This window comes from Tympanuchus pallidicinctus, unplaced genomic scaffold (genome assembly GCF_026119805.1).
Source record: "Tympanuchus pallidicinctus isolate F22 unplaced genomic scaffold, pur_lepc_1.0 scaffold2, whole genome shotgun sequence".
In the NCBI taxonomy this organism is placed as follows: domain Eukaryota; kingdom Metazoa; phylum Chordata; class Aves; order Galliformes; family Phasianidae; genus Tympanuchus; species Tympanuchus pallidicinctus.
Genome location: NW_026294721.1, coordinates 11,295,043 through 11,311,598, shown reverse-complemented (window position 1 = coordinate 11,311,598; position 16,556 = coordinate 11,295,043). Strand labels below are relative to the sequence as shown.

The window sequence follows — 16,556 nt, the reverse complement described above, 5'->3', positions numbered from 1 at the left end:
AAAAGTAGACCTTCATGGAAAGTACAAGCTAATTTTTAAATAAAGCAGTTGTTTAAACCCAATTTTCTTCCACTCTTCCTTACCCCTGTATAAGCAGATCTCCATGTGATATCTTCACAAGCATCACAGGGACACAGCCAGGTCAATTGGTGTGCTCCAATGGAGATCAGCTCAGCTCGTCAAAGCCTCTTCCACACCTCATGTCTGAGCCTAGGCAGCAACAAGGAAGAGAATAACCTCGCTTCCTGTCCATTCAGACCCCGAGCCAACGTTTTAACTTGCAGTGTCAGACATCAGAGTTTGTTCCCTGAAGTATTTGAGGCAAAGGGATGTGAAGGCTCTAATTAACCAAACATTGCATCCTGTACCGTTGATGGAACACATGAAGTTGCTGAGGATTACATGGACAATAATCACATAAACTGCACAGTCTTGAGCCTGAGAAAGGGCACCCAGCTCTTAAAGAATGATATCAGACCACTTCACAGCTATGTTTTAGTCATTCATGTTTCTTATGAAGACACTAGGTTTTCTTTCTCTGCTTCAAAACATGTAAACCTCTATCTTATGTAGAAGCAGAGGTGATGGATATACACATTCCTTCCCAATTTCCTCCATCATTGCCCAAGGGCCTCAAGTACAGATCTGGGTGTTTAGTTACCCAGCTGGTTTTAGCACCTAACTACCTTTGTTATAAGAACTTTCTTACTGTTATATATAAACCCTTGAAATGTGCTCAGCAGTGCTCTGCTTCTGACTTATATTTTTGTAAGAATAATAGACACAAGAGACTCCCCTGTATTCAATGTATCTACCTCATCTCTGACACGAAGAAGAATAATGTGGATTTTTCTCTGATCTTGTAAATCCTTGGTTACCTACATTTTCAGTGGCACACTGTTTTATCAACTGATATTTCACAACAAGGGGAAGTGCAGGGGGAACTTCTGGTTTTATTTCTGTAGGTCTAATGTTATTCAGTCTGTTCACATAAGGAACATCTTGAAATGTCTGGCTTGGTGCTGGCTGCAAGGAGTAACTGCTTTGCCTTCTCTCCCACCTTCCTGAGAGCACCAAAGATTTTGAACAAAAATAACAATGTGATCAAAACAAATATCAACCATATCCTTTTTCCCACTAATTTCCCACCATTTAAGTTCTCACCAAACTGCAATACAAAACTACTTCTGTCAAGAGTACATATCCAGCAACTACTGCCTCATTATCTGGTCTGCAGCTGGCTAATGCAAAAGTCATCTTCAGTGGCTGACCTGGAGGAGGGGGCATGCAGAGCTTTGTTTCTGCAGCTGCAAGCTGTGTCTTCTACCCATTTTCTCTTTTCCTGAGGAGAGCTCATTTCACAGCCAAACACTTTAGCTGGCTCTTGAGTTTGAACAAAACCACCTTTATGCTGGGAAGACGGGAAGGAAAGCAATGCAAATGGAACTGCTGAAGCAAAAATCTTCCTTCCCCTCTTTCCTTTGCAGAAGGCTGTAAGGATGGGAGCTTGCCCTGCTCAGGCTCTCAGTCTCAACAAAGCAAGTCACAAAACTGATCTGGCTTTCTAGGGCCAGACAAAAAGGAAAAGCTCTGGTACCCTTCTCAAGCAATGAAGGTTTTCCTTTGTAGGACTGCGGGCTCATGATAGACTACAACTTTAACTCTTTCTTTTATTTCTCTGGCTTAGGCGTGAGTGCTTTCACAGTCAGCCAGGAGCTTGAAGTGATACACAGCTGAGCTGCAGCTACAAAGTATTTTTAGATTGGTTTCCAATGGAAACAGAGCATTCACAACTATTGTGCCTCTCAATTCCTGCCTCTCTTTCACTTTTGAACCAGAAGGCCATATTTAAAATGAAACAATATAGGGGAAAAGCATCAAAGTTCTCACAAGCTCCCATGAATTAGGAGGTCTGTAGAAGAAAACAACTCCTGCAGTAAGCTTCTTCACTATAGGAAAAGCTACATATTTGGATGATTGCTTGTAGAGAGTGCACATGGGTCCTCTGTGTACCCAAATACTGCAAAGCTTCATCTGGGCTCAAGCCAATCTGCACCACACAGGCAAATCCAATTCAGGAATCGGCTGCTTCTTCCCGCACACTAATTCTCATTTGTCAACAATAAAGGTCCCCATACCAGCATTAAATCTCACCTGTTCTCTAACCATGCCCTGATCTATCCTTTTCTTTTGAAAGATTAGCTGCCCTGTCCACACACAAAACCATGTACTTCCACAACTGTATTTAACTGTATGGACTTTGCTCAGCTTCACAGAGTTTTCTTTGTGTTCAAAATATCCAAATGTGCTCCCAGGAAGTACGTTCACACTTGGGTTCAGTTCTGGGACTGTCTATTGAAGGTAGAATTGCAGATGATGAAGCACATGTGCCATCACTGACCCATTTCACCCAAATTTAGCTTTAAGTGTCAGCCTTTCTCTTACTCCTCAAGCTCAGGACTAATCCACATTGAGTCTTAGTGCTCTACTGCTGGAATTAAGCACCGTATTAATAAGGGTGCTGGTTGCAAACTCCCCTCAATTGTTTTATTTAAATAGTTAGCCAGATCCTTCAGCATCTTGGCACTGTTAATGAAAGTTTACTATAGCAACCTCTCTATGACCTGCATAGTCCTGATTGCAGAGAAGAGCTGATAGCTGAGTTACTGTATTTATGGCCTTGAATAGCAGACTTTAAAGATGAATGGTCTATGACATTCATATGTGCCATAATTACTCATCATGCTGTATTTATTCCTTCTTATCATCTTTTCAAACTACATTTATCTTTAAATTCTAAACTACTGTGTGTGATACAACAGATTAAGACAACATCATTTAAACTTGTTTCTTCTCTATTTTATGTTTAGCAAAGAATTAAACTACTTGGTAAAGTCCAAAGACTATTGTATATTTTACAGTATGGTTGGTTAAATTAATACCATCTTATTAGAGTTCAATTTTCAGTTACATACAATTTCAAAAAGCAAATTCAGGATTAGCAAACCAACTTACGGAATATCATGGACAGAATTAACATTTTTCTTTTCCTGTATTCTTTTTTATTTTCCTTAGGAGATTGCTAACTTTCATTCAACTGAGACAAGCTTGGCAGAAGTCTACTGCAAGTTCATAACATGTCAAAATAAAATTTTAAATGTTTCTTGACAGTTTCTCATCAGACAAGAGGAGGCATAGCTCCTGATGCAGGCCTGGTGAATGCTACGCAACTAGGATCACCGTCACATGATGGTAATATACTGTAGATGGAGATTGTGAGGAACAGCAGTAATGTTTTTTTCCTTTGCTGGAGCGTCATTACAACACACATTCAGAATGATAAGCACATGCTTAGTTTTAGCCTGCATTTCCTTCATTACTACTGCACAAACTGCTTGAGCACGCACACATGGTTTTAGATCAGAAAGGCGTGGGCAGCTCTGTCTGGTTTTAACTGCCTCACATCCAGGGGAGGCAAGAAATTCTCATTCAGATCAGAGCTTCAAGGGAGACTTAAGTAGCATATAAGTCATACAGCAACCTTCCATATAGACATGAAAATCTATCTCTGTGAGACAGTAAATAAATGTTCCTTGTTCTCTCTCGAGCAAGTTCCTTTTTTATTTTTTATTTTTATATATGTCATGCTAATATAATTCTTCTCTGGGACAGTTCTTTCTCCCAGAGGCAACAGGATTATTTTTCTATTTTCAGGAAGGAGGAAATTGAACTTCAAAATGCATTGCCTCAAAGCCATACACCATAAAAAAAAACCTACCAATATCAGTGGAGGAATTGACAGGGATGAACTAAATCCACTGTAAGGATCTTCCATCACAGTAGTCTTGACACAAAATGGAGAAGCATTTTTGCCCTTGTAGCTCATAAAGAAGGCAGTAGCTTAAGAGATTCCTGGACTGAATAACACTGTCATCCAGAGGACAGCTGGGATTTTTCAGGTTTTTGGTTAGTTAGTTGCTTTTTTGCTTTGTTTGATTTATCACGACTGGTGATTTAACTAACAATTAATGCACCTTACGTATTTGGCTTTAAAAAAAAAAAAAGAAAATTGCTTCTGTTGATATCTCTAGACAGGATAAAAAGGATAGATCTTCATAGGTCCAGTGAAAAATGTATCTTTGTTAGTCCTCAGCCATTTTCCAGCAATCAATTTCAAAGATACCTGTGTAAGACTGGGGGCAGGGAGTAATAGGGAAAACAAAACTAGTTATATTGGCTTCATCTACCTGCTTTCCCAGTATTAAAAGAGTTCTGCTTAAGTTCAGTCAACTTGCATAATTGACAACAACCCAAAAACCATCATGCCATATGTGTAACTTCACACTTGTAACACTCTGACTTGTTTCTCTTTGATATACTAAAGCTTTTAGCTAAGATTTTTAAAACTTGCCTTCCTTAGCCCAACAGCTATATTTAAATGACCTGCTTTATAAAAATGCTGAGTATGTCACACCGTCACAGAGGTCTAAATGTTGCTTAGTTTTTCTTGATGGTGGTTTCACATGTGATGAGTTAATCATCAGAAAGTCTTAGACCCTACGTTTTCCAACACCCAGACAAACCTTCAAGGAAAAATTTTTTTCTATGCTCCTAGCATAAGAGAAATTAGAAGGGTTTTTCTGGGGAGTCCATCACCATTGAATTCCCTTTGAAAGTGAACGTTTAATCTCTCCAGCTAATATGATTGTACATCAGCTCTTTCCACCTCTTTGCACCCTCCTGTGTTCTAAGCCTGTTATTTTAATTGACTTCAGAAAAGGTTTTATTAAAGAGGGCGTTTTTCTGGCTGGCAATTAAAGTGTATCAACATCATTTCTGCAACCCTCCTTTGAAAGTCAGCCCATTTCTTATCATCTGCAGAAAAGAGAGTCTTTAAAAGCAACACAAGGACAAGAAAAAATATCCACAGATGTATCAAAGTTTTGCCTAAACCTTTCATAAATTATTATATTATATACTAAATGTTTTGAGGCTTTTGTTAATAAAGCTAGTCTAGAAGACTCTAAAGCATATTCTCTGAAGCATGCCTAGTAAAAATCCCTGCTGGTGCAAAGTCTCTGTGTTTTCACTCACCGAAATTTGTGTTGAAAAGTGGCAATGCAGAGACACTGCATTTTAAGGGTGGCTTTGTAGGTCAGCCTTGGGTCTAACCAAGAACAAGAAAATTGGGTTCAGCTTCTTTATCCACCCCAGACTTCTTGGGAAATGCTGGGAGAGTCACTTGTCTTCTCTGTGTCTTAACTGTCTGCTTATAAAAACAAGGATGCAAAAACTACTTCCATATTTAAATAACTGCTTAACTCTCAGATAATCAAGTTCTTTAATTACACTTTTTTTTTTTTTTTTTTTTTCTATTGAAGTTTATAAAATTCCATTATATCCTTAAATATGCATTTAGGCAACTTCAGTGGCACTAAAGTGTGCAGAGAGAATTTCCATCTCTATAGTGATATTAAAATATTTTAAGTTAAGTAAGAATGTATATTATGATCATTAACCAAGTCAATATTTGCTTTCTTAAACCCCAAGCAATCAAGTCTGCTCTGCCTTTGCTAAAGAATCAATGTTGTACTTGGCCACATACATCCAAATTGAAGCCATTAATCTCTCCCATTTGTCACCTCCAGATTAAAGTGGTTTTGAAACCACAGAGAGTGCAGCATGCTCCCAGCATTGAAACAAAGCTGCAGGGCTCTCAGAAGGCTCTGCTTATGTGTAAAGGATATGAATTGAGTGCTTTGTGAATAGCATCATGAACAAGACGGAAATTGCCTGTGTATTCATTCAAGCTTTGATCTCACCAGAATTATGATCCATAGCTTAATTTTTACTTCAACAGGAACTATTTTATTGCTAATAAGAGCAAGAAAGTATTTAATGCTCTGTTAAAAGCAAGTAAGTTTTGGTCACCTTTTTTGAGGCTGTATGATTGTAAGAACAAAGACCACATGGCTGAAAAGTACCTGGCTACAAAATTTCCTTGTTTGTTTTAGTTGCTGTTAATTTTGTTGTTGGCAAAGGGTTTGTTTGTTTAGTTGGTTGCTTTGGGTAGTTTGTTTGTTTTGGCAAACAATTCCTTTTAAGGGAACTTTCTATTCTGCGATACTTATTTAGAAACAAGTAAACATATTTTTTATTAGTCAAATTTTAAACATTTCAGTACAGAGCACAATTAGGGATTTATCACATGTGGAGAGGGATGTATACGAACAAGCCATCTGTCTATGGCTTAGAATTTCTTTGTAATTTGGCCCCACACACATTAAAATTCACTAACTTGTTCTTAAAATAATTGAGGTCCAATCTGGTAAGAGATGAGTCACTGTATGTGGTACGTGAAATAAACCATGGTATATAAATTCATATTCATCTTAAAGAGAAATCCCACAAAAGAAATTTAAGTTTCCATCTAAAAATACTCTACCTACTATACGTAAAACCTTTGTTACAATTAATATAGGTATATATCTCTTGGATAAAGTTTAAAGAACAATTTCCATCTCCTGATGAGTAGCAAGCTAAGAAAACTCAAGCTCACAGTCTGTTTCCTGCAGCTTAGAAGTGTATCTTCCTTTCTTGCATCTTTCTCTCACTGCTCATTCTGCATCTATCCCCGATGGACTCTCTAAAGGACAACATGAGAGTTCAGGGCAAAGATGTTTGAAAACCTGCCTTTCAGTGTACAGGTGGGGACACAAGAGGCAGAACATTAGTTCTCCAACTCTGAAAAACCCATTTACAACTCTGCAATATGTTGAATCAACTTGTCCCTTTTATGATGCCAGTCAGACATTCTTACAAGAACTATGAAATAAAAAAGTATTGAAGATCAGCACTCACATATCTCCCACTTTTATCTAGGACAACTAGTTTTTTCGAAAGACCACTAAAATCACCTAGTCAAACCATCCACCCATTATCACTGTACTACTAAATCATGTTTCTCAATGCAAAATCTACTATTTTCTTGATCACCTTCACACATGTTAACACCACCTCCCTGGGCAGCCTGTTCCAATGCATTACCACTCTTTCTGAGAAGAAATTTTTCCTAATATCCAACCTAATACCCTTACAACAGTTTGGGATGGTATGTGCCAGAACAGCTGTCTGACTCAGGTCAAACACGGTCTATGCTTTTCCAGAAAGGGTCTTAAGCTATATTAAAACTTCTTAGTCTTAAATTTGTTTAAGCAAATAAGTAATATAATTAGAGACTTTTAAAGTCCTGTATGAAGAGTTTTGATTAAAGACTTATAAGCATTAATTAATTAATTAATTTAAAATAATTTTTTTTAAAAAAACATAATGCATATTTCAAAATTTCTATATAGCACAAGAATCAAAAGGTTCTCATTGAGGTGAAGTGACTAGAATATGGCATAAATGTTTGAATCAAGATTGCTTCCTTTTATTTTGTCAGCATTGTCACCAAGACTAATGCTGCTTACAATTGTGTGATATTTCTAGTACTCACATTCTTATTTCAAAGTTAAAAAAAAAATTCAAAAGAGAACCAGATTTTGTTCCTGTGGTGATACACAGGGCAGCCACGTAATGAGGGCATGGCCAGGAGGAACGAACAGAATTCTGGAGAACAGACAGCAGAATGAATGTAATGATCATCATAGAATGGCTTGGATTGGAAGGGACATCAAAGGTCACCAAGTTCCAACCTCCTGCCATGGTTAACAGTTACCTTTAGACCTAAATATCCATGAATAAAAGTTACATTACTGTGTTACTATATACACCTGCCAGAGCTCAGAATTTCCTGCCAAAGGGCTGGGTAAGTGGTTTTTCAAAAGAATTATGGAACACTTCAAAAACTGAATCAATGCAAACATTTATATAAATAGAAATCATTACTTAGCTGACACCAACCTGTGCATGCAGGGCACATAACAGCAGTCTTTATTATTGCCATTTGCATTCCAGGATGTGTATATTGCAGAATTGTTCAGGTCTCTGAGCAGTTACCTGCATTGTGTAAAAATGTCACAACAAAACCCAAAGACAGACTCAGATGTCACATGTTACACACCAGAGATTCTCGTTGAACAATCTCCTCACTCTCCTTTCTATGCTGCAGGAACATCACCTTTCAAGACACTTGGTTACCATGGCTAAGATCTGTTTAGCAGAGATACTCTTTGTAGGAAATTATGAAGAAATTGCCTAGAAATTTCCTAATAAAGCTCCTAGAGATCCTCTGAGTTTAATCTCCTTGTGTTTCCAGCCCTAAAGTCTTCACACATTAATTTTCTTAAATTCTCAGAGTCATAGATATGAATCCTCTTTTACTGTGTCATCATTAACAGTCTGTCCATGTTACAGTGAAAAAACAGGTTTTAATCAGGTTATTGGAGGTTACTTCTTGTCACCCTTCTCCAGTAATCTCCTTATCAATCTGTATCAGATCCAGATATCTCTGTGTCACACTGAAAACAAACACCACTGACTCTCACTTTCCTTACAATTAATCCCAGCTCCAACTCCATCTGCTTGGAACTTGCCTTTAACAACACAGAAACACTGTTCACCAGATTCACGATATCTGGTCAGGAATCACAAACAGATGTTCTGGTTAAAAAAAAAAAAAAAGTAGCACTAAAACAGCATTTCTGCTGAATTACTGTGATGCACCACTAACCTCACTAACCTTTTGCAGGTTCTTTAGTAATTAAGTGTCTCCTTATGAGAACATGCATATACTTGAGTCGTAGATGCTTTTTCAAGAAAGGCACTAGCATGGATCATGCAGAGGATAAATTTAAGATTGTAGTTCATATGGAAGTACACAATTTCACTAAAAGGCACCTTACAGGAGCTGGCAGTGGGCTGTTTCTTTGCAGAGCAAGGCTGAACTTCAGACCACAGGCCTTGTCTCCTGTACCTACAACAGGTGCTCAACTTCTAGAAAGCAAGCCAGAGACACCAGCAATTTGAATACTGATTTGAAATGCTACATGGTCTTTTTTGTTTTTAAAGACAGTTTGCAAAGAGAAGATGCATTCATTGTAAAATGAGTAAGTTTTCTACAACTATTTCTGCAATATTATTCATTAAGCCATATTTTTTGGTAAAATACTAGAAGAAGCTTTTTGTTGAAGTAGGTAAGTCCTTTGACTTGTAAGGGATTTGGTTGAGCCAGTAGAGATTGTAATACTTTGTATGGTATGTAATATACAGACTGGTTATCTCCCAGAGGAGCTTACCTGTGAGAAATGCAGGTCTTTTTACATTCTTACTGATTAAAGTCTTTGTTCTCTATTTGTCATTATTTAGAAAACTGAAAAATATATTTTTAGCCAAGAACCTCATGGCTTCACTGCTCCAGGTTTTGGCATTTGCAATCCTACTGTAAAGAGCTCACAAGAGGTCATAAAATTCTTTAAAAATTAAATTTGTTCTTTAGACTATATATTATGGTTTTAATCTTCTAAAGAACTAAAAGTGTTGAATCAGACTGAAAAAAAAATTTCTCTCTCTCCTTTGGGAGAGAATACAATAATATTCTGGACTTTAGCAATTATCCTTGACATAAAAATATTTTTATATAATGGCTTTTGAGAGAGCCTTATCCCCTTCACAGGACCCACAAAAGAGTGATTTTTTATCTGTGGGATTTTCACCAGAAATAGAAAAAAATTATCCTACCTGTTGTATTTTTTAATGGCAGCTGCAGCTCAGTGGCATGGAGTTCTGGACGAGTCCCTGGAAGTAGAGACCAGGTGGAGGGGCCAAAGGGGCAAGTTAAACTAATCTATCCTATGAACATATGGTTTATGGTATTTCCATAGTTTTTATCATATTCTTATCAACAGGACACACAGGTAGAAAGGCAGAGAAAGGAGCCAGTATCTCCAGTGGGAGAAGCTACTGAGTTTCTAAGGACAGATGCAAGGCATTGACATGAAGAGTAAAAGGTCAAATGGGTTATGGATTTTTAGCTCACAGACAGAAGCAAATAACAGGACACAATTAAGACATCTGGGGAAAAGAACATACAGGCAATATGGAATTGGTGATGCTTTCACAGTATATATTCAGAGAAATAAAACTAACCTCAGTGTACTACAGCAATAACTGCAAATGATGTCATTGGAGAGCTGCCAAAATAGACTCCAAAGTTGTGTCAGCATTCAAATCTAACAAGCATGGAAAAGCCTAACCAGCAACAATGCTACCAAGAGCAAAGTGACCTGGTCTCACCCCACTGCTTGCCAGGACGGACTTGGTGTCTGCTAGGGGCTCACTGTGGGGAGAACTGCAAATCCCAGGAGAAGTAAAAATGCATCTGTAAGGCACATCCCATGTCATGTTGTGTCATGGGAACACATCTGAGAGTGACAGGAAGCCCCTGAGGAGCTCAATAGGCCCAAGAGACCTGGTGAGTCCCAAGCAACTTACAGAAAAACTGCCAGGAAAAAAATGTGTGCACCGCCACATCCTATTAACCTGCTTTGTGCTTTTTATCAGAACACAGCATTTTGTGTTTATTCCTTCATATAACTTCTAAAAAGTGAAGAAGGCATGACAGCATTAGAGGTGTTCAGGGAGCAGCACACACATCTCTATCAAATTATGCAGTTCACTGGTTCCTCCACATTAAATATTAATAGAATAAATAATGTCATTCAACAAAGACTTGAACTACTTTGTACTTGCTGAATTCATAGCAGACTTACACAACTCCTCATCTGTATATAAGCATGGAAAAAAATAAAAAGATACAAGACATTCAAAGTCAGGCTGGACAAGGCTCTGGGCAACCTGATACTGCTTCAGATGTGGGAGAGTTGAACTAGATGGACTTTAAAGGCCTCTCCCAACTCAAACAATTCTATAGAACCCACAACTTGTTTAAAGGATTTAATATAGGATAGATATTTGCCTTTGGTGGTCATGAAGTCTTGGGTGGATATTTAAGGGTGATCTATGTTGCATAGCATCTGCTTTATTATGATTTGTTTAAACAGACTCAGATGGTGGCAAGCAGATTCTCTCTCAGAGCTGGAGACAAACAATTCAAAACCTCTTTGACTCTGGCATAGCCATAATGTTCACAAGAGTGACTGGAAATTGTCCTATTAAATTTTCAGTTTCACACCCACCTACCACTGACTGCCAAAAAGCAACCAGAGATAGTAATGTGTATTTAACAACTTAAAACCCAAGATAACTATACTAGGCTAAATCCCGTATTCACTACTCTTTACTACCCTTCCCCATACATGCATATTTAGGTAACAGACTTGCTTAAACACCTTTAAATAATTGAACATCTTTAATTTTCAGGCAACTCTAATTCTATTTTAAAACCAAAGGTACATTTCCAGTCCTTCATAGAAACTTGTCGGCTTGTTCTGCCTGTACCCTGCATTACAGAAAGCCACAAGACCTTCTCCAATCAAATTAGTGTTTCCTGCATAAGTGAAATGCCACAGGTCCTTGTCACTCTCTTACTGAGGCTGTTCTGATGTAGACAAATTTTCCCCTAAGTCAGTATCTACATCTACAGCCCACTTAACTCAGCTAGGGTTATTTGGGTTAAATTTCAGCTTAGCATGCCAAGGTACAATGTAATGCTCAGGAAGCAATAGATTTCATGGGGACTGCACAAAGGATCTACTCATAGGGTAACGCTGAACAAGGGCTTCATCCATGAAATTGTAATTTCTGCTTGCAAAAAATATTCTCCAGAGCACCACAATATAAATGCTGACCAATAACCACTAGATACAGACATATGGTAACCACATGTGATAATAAATCTCTCTTAATATGATGAAGTGCCAAATTCAAGGACTAATTAAAACAGCCTGAAGAACTGCTCCTAAATACATATATGTATATATACATTTGTCCTAAGTCATTTCAGGTAATACAAGCATAAATTTAAATGGCAGAATGACTGGAAGTCATCGGATTTTGTGTTGAGGGACATGGTTTAGTGAGTACTAATGGTGATGGGTGGATGGCTGAACTGGATGATCTTGAAGGTCTTTTCCAACCTTGGTGATTCTGTGATTCTGTGATTCTGTGATTGGGACAATGTTCAGAAAACAGGAAGGCAAAGTCATATATTTAAATTAATTCTACATAGATGTGGGAGTCTAAGTTGTGCCAGAGGAGGTTCAGGTTGGATGTCAGGAAAAATTTATTCTCTGAGAGGCTGCCCAGGGAGTTTGAGTCTCTGTCCCTGGAGGAGCTCAAGAAACATTTGATGTGGTACTGAGGGCCATGGCTTAGTGGGGAAATATTAGGTGGTAGGTACACAGTTGGACTGGATGATTTTGGAGGTTTTTTCTGACCTTGATTCTGTGATTCACTGTTTACAGAATGCACTTTGAGCAGTTAATTGAAATGAGATTTTTCTTTTTTTCAGATGAAAGGGGCAAATGATCCTGAATCAGTCACCATGTTTGTGCTGGTTAACGTGAGGTCCAAGTGAGCTACAGCATGTTCCTGAGCAGGGAAAAAAAATGGAGGAAGTGAAATGGACATGAGATAGACTTGAAGATGCATGGAAATCACTATGAAAGTGATGAAAGTCACTGTACTGTGGCTGGAAAAAATGAAGCACAGTGGGAAGGAAAGAAATAATCTAACTTTCATAATGAATCTGAAAGCACGTGTCCTCCATTGTGAGCAATTCAACCAAAGAATCAAAGTATGGGCTATGAACTCTAATTTCTGTAGAAAAATACCTATTTCAAGACTACATAAGTTCTCAATAACTATATAAATATGAATTATTGCATCCATTGTTGAATATACATTTTCTGTATCTTCCAGGTACCAAACCCTATCACAAATAAGGAATAAATCCAGTAGTTAACTAATTTAGATCGTTGATACTCCAGTTTTTCTACAGTCTGTACATGACCTCAGACTTTCACTTAATCTCTCTGTACCTCAGCAAAAGAGAAAACTGTTCTATTTAAAGAGCAAAGTGAAAGATGACAAGACTTAAGAGCATGAATTTCCTGAACACAATAAAAACAAGCATTACATGATCCATGTAAGGGAGGAGAATTGTTGATAGAAATCAGATGTCTGAGCAACAGCGTACAACCTCTCCAATTCCTGTCAAAGTCCAAGTGTTGAGCCAAAACAAATAATGAGCTGGAAATTCAGCCCATTTTTTTGTGAATAGGAAATATAAGTAATTCTTTTTTCAATAAAATAAGAGTAATAATGTGAAAAGTACTTTTAAATAGTTAAATACAGAAGTATCCTGATGATGCCTGATGAAATACACTTCTACCTACTTTGCTGGCTTTTTTTTCTTTTTCTTTTTCTTTTTTTTTGTAAGGCAACATGATAGATTATGTGTCAGTGACCACTGTGCAAAACACATCAAATCTGTGTTTGTCACCAGAAATGGCTATATTGATTTTATTGAGTGTTTCAAGAGCAATGTGCTCTATTTGAAAATTAACACTACTAAAAATTAGCATGCAGAATTTTCTTTATTCAAATGAAAATAAGCAAAAAAATAAATAAATAAATAAATTAAAAATATGTAATGCCTTCTGAGATAAAATATTAACAGTTCATTTATGTTAAAATCCTATTATTTTGTATCCTGCAATGAAAGCCATATTAAAACATCCTAATTCATCATCTATGGTCTCTCTGAACTGCTGGTTGCTTTTCCACACTGTTTTAATAACACAGACCAAATCAACTGGCAAAGTGATCCCTGGAGAAAAAAAGAAATCCACACAGAATACTATTATCATTAGCTTTCCAAAGCACTAGCAGAGCATAAGTGCAGATGTTGGAGTTTTCTCCCTTTTGGTGAGGAAAGTCAACAGTATTCTCAGTTTAGCATAACATTTCATCTGAGTCTTTATAATGAAGTCAATTTTCAACCCACTGGCCAGTTCAGCACTGAAGTTACGAAATGATTTCAGCATTTGCTTTAATGCTTTGATTTAATAGGGATTTCCAGTATCAATATTTCCTCAACAATACTGTGAATTTTCCCATTATCTCTATGCTGTAGCAAAACATAAAGTCATTCATCTCAGTCACAGTCTTCTACTTCTAGCTATACAGTCTAATTGTTTTCATCAAATTTCACATGGTAATAGGATTATTTTAAGGAAAGAAGACTTCAGCAAACAAAATAGTGAATTAAAATAAGCAGGTGTAATAACATAGCAGATAAAATGAAAAAGACAATATCTGAAAACATAGCTGCCAACTTCTCGGTGCAGGAGTCTGAGAGAATAACTTCAACCAAAAAAGTGACTGCTTTCCACAATAATAGATAGTGGAATGAACATTCTGCCATTTTGGGGAGATATAAATAAGTCTTAAAGACATAAATACTTTGGCTTTCAATGCTCATTTCAGAACTGACAGCTACTGAAAAAAAGGAAGAGAAATCATAAAGTTGCTAGTTGTGCATACACAGCTTTAAAGAACTAAAAAGAAGTTATTCTAATTTCATTTATATATGTATGTATGTATGTATGTATGTATGTATGTATAGATAGATAGATAGATAGATAGACAAAATTCGCTTTGCACTTAATTTGCAAGAATTAGGATTTCCAGAGCATAAAAGTAGTTTGGAGTTCCACAGAGGAGATGGCATGATAAATATTTCCTGTAGAAGAACTTACGTGGAATTAAAAAGAAACAGTATCTTAAAAAGAAATAGTATCCCTTTGTTTTCCAATTTATTCCACCTTCCCCTTTTACTATAATTGCCTGATTTACCTTACAAGCTCTGATAAGGGATTCCAATTGTAATAGTCTTACCTCCAGAGGTTTTGTCTGTGCTCAGGAATTGGCCCAATGAGTATTTTCTCTTGCCTAAAAAATAGAAAACAAAAAAATTTTAAGTGATGATTTCTGTTAAAGCACATAATTTTGGAGCAGAAAGGTTTGAGAATTTTTCAAAAATTTTGCTTTACATATGTCCTGAAATGACTTTGGAAATGTGAGTACAATAGCTATCAATAAACAATGCTGTTGTTTGCTAGATAGATTCTTCTGTAAAACTGATGCTCCACAGTGAAGACTGATACTCGAGTACAAGTGTAAGAGGAAAGGGAAACCAGGAATAATAAGAGCCAAGGTACACTACAAAAGCCATTGGTTAATAACAAAGTGCTTGTTAACACAGAATCATAGGCTTAGGTTGGAAGGGACCCTAAAGACCATCCAGGCCCAACCCCTGCAGTGGGCAGGAGTGCCACCCATCAGATAAGGCTGCCCAGGGTCCCACCCAACCTGGCCTCAAGCACCTCCAGGAATGGGGCATCACAGCTTCTGGACAAAACACACTCAAGCTGTGAGCGTCCTGCACATAGTAAAGAGCAACATGCAGAAATCTAATGTGGGTTCAACTTGACAACTTAATCAAGGTTCACTGATTGAATTCGAACTGATACTATTTCAAGAATTCATGGAGTTGCAAATGATCAAGGCCTTGGAGACTATCAGACTGCGCTGGTCTTTTCCTCTAAGTAACTGCTTTCAGTTACTGTCTTTTATTATTATTTTTAGTCTCTTTTCTGTCTGCAAGCATATTTCCATTCTATCCACATGCAGGTCTCGTTCTGTAAGCACAAGAAGCTACATTTAAAAAAAAAATGGCAATTTGCCTTTCCTAGTACATGCCTGTAGAATACAGGAGGATGTGACCACTCAAGTAAGAATTTTATGAAATTATTCCTAAAATAACTGCATCAGTAAGCAGAATGGTGGACCTCAACTGCTGATAGGATGTCCAAAACATGTGTGAGGTACCACTCAGGTACAGTCTGTTCATCCCAGCACTGACACCTGCAGCCCAGCACCCCTTTTTGCCAGTAGTAGCCGATATCATCTTGAAATTGGAAGGTCTGAAAAAGGTTTCAAGGCATAAAATAAATTCTTAATGATGTGACTCCCCTTGACAACTGCTGAAGGGTTAGATATTAGCCGAGCCAAAGTGGCACACGCATCAGGATTGAAACAGCCATGACCCATTTGGATCAAATCTTAAAGAGCAAAGAGAGAGCTCTAAGAACTGTGGCAAAGGAAGCAAAACTCAGCTGACAGTTTAATTTGTGCTAGCAAATCAGGTAGTACTTCTGTCTCATTTAAGGCTACTTCCAGAGAAGAAGAAAATCCACAGCTGTAACTGAAGTGACGCAGCAGTAACACACATCAGCTCTCTGTGGAAAACAAAACATTGTATTTGTCACAGTCTTATAGAAAGGTCAGCAGCTGAAAGCTGACATTATTTCTCACGGAGTTTCCTCAATAGCCAGGTGAGTAAACAAAATGAATGTGAATTCCTGACTAGACAGCATCTGTTTCTTCATTTTAACCCTTTTCTTCTGCTTTTCCCAATAAGCCTTTTGGCATCCAGGCTCTATAGAGCTGCACATGTCTTCCCCAGCCCGAACACACAACATGTTTTGCTGTCTCATTATTTACTAAGTCTGACTCAACCCACCTGAAGCTCTCTAATTCTGGCTGTATGCTATGAAGCAACAAAGGCCTCCAGCATGCTGAGACTGCAT

General features: G+C 37.6%; 1 protein-coding gene across 3 annotated transcripts in view; it reads right to left on the bottom strand.

The window, feature by feature from the left end:
* The window catches only part of CUNH4orf50 (chromosome unknown C4orf50 homolog), a 73,933-nt gene that overhangs the window by 15,284 nt on the left and 42,093 nt on the right, over positions 1–16,556 (bottom strand). For all 3 annotated transcript variants that reach the window (XR_008206507.1, XR_008206508.1, XM_052682030.1), the window contains one exon: positions 14,803–14,856. Coding sequence is in view for 1 of the 3 variants with exons in the window: in XM_052682030.1 (XP_052537990.1) it covers positions 14,824–14,856 (33 nt within the window). In the remaining 2 variants the exon portion in view is untranslated. The remainder of the gene's footprint in view (positions 1–14,802; positions 14,857–16,556) is intronic.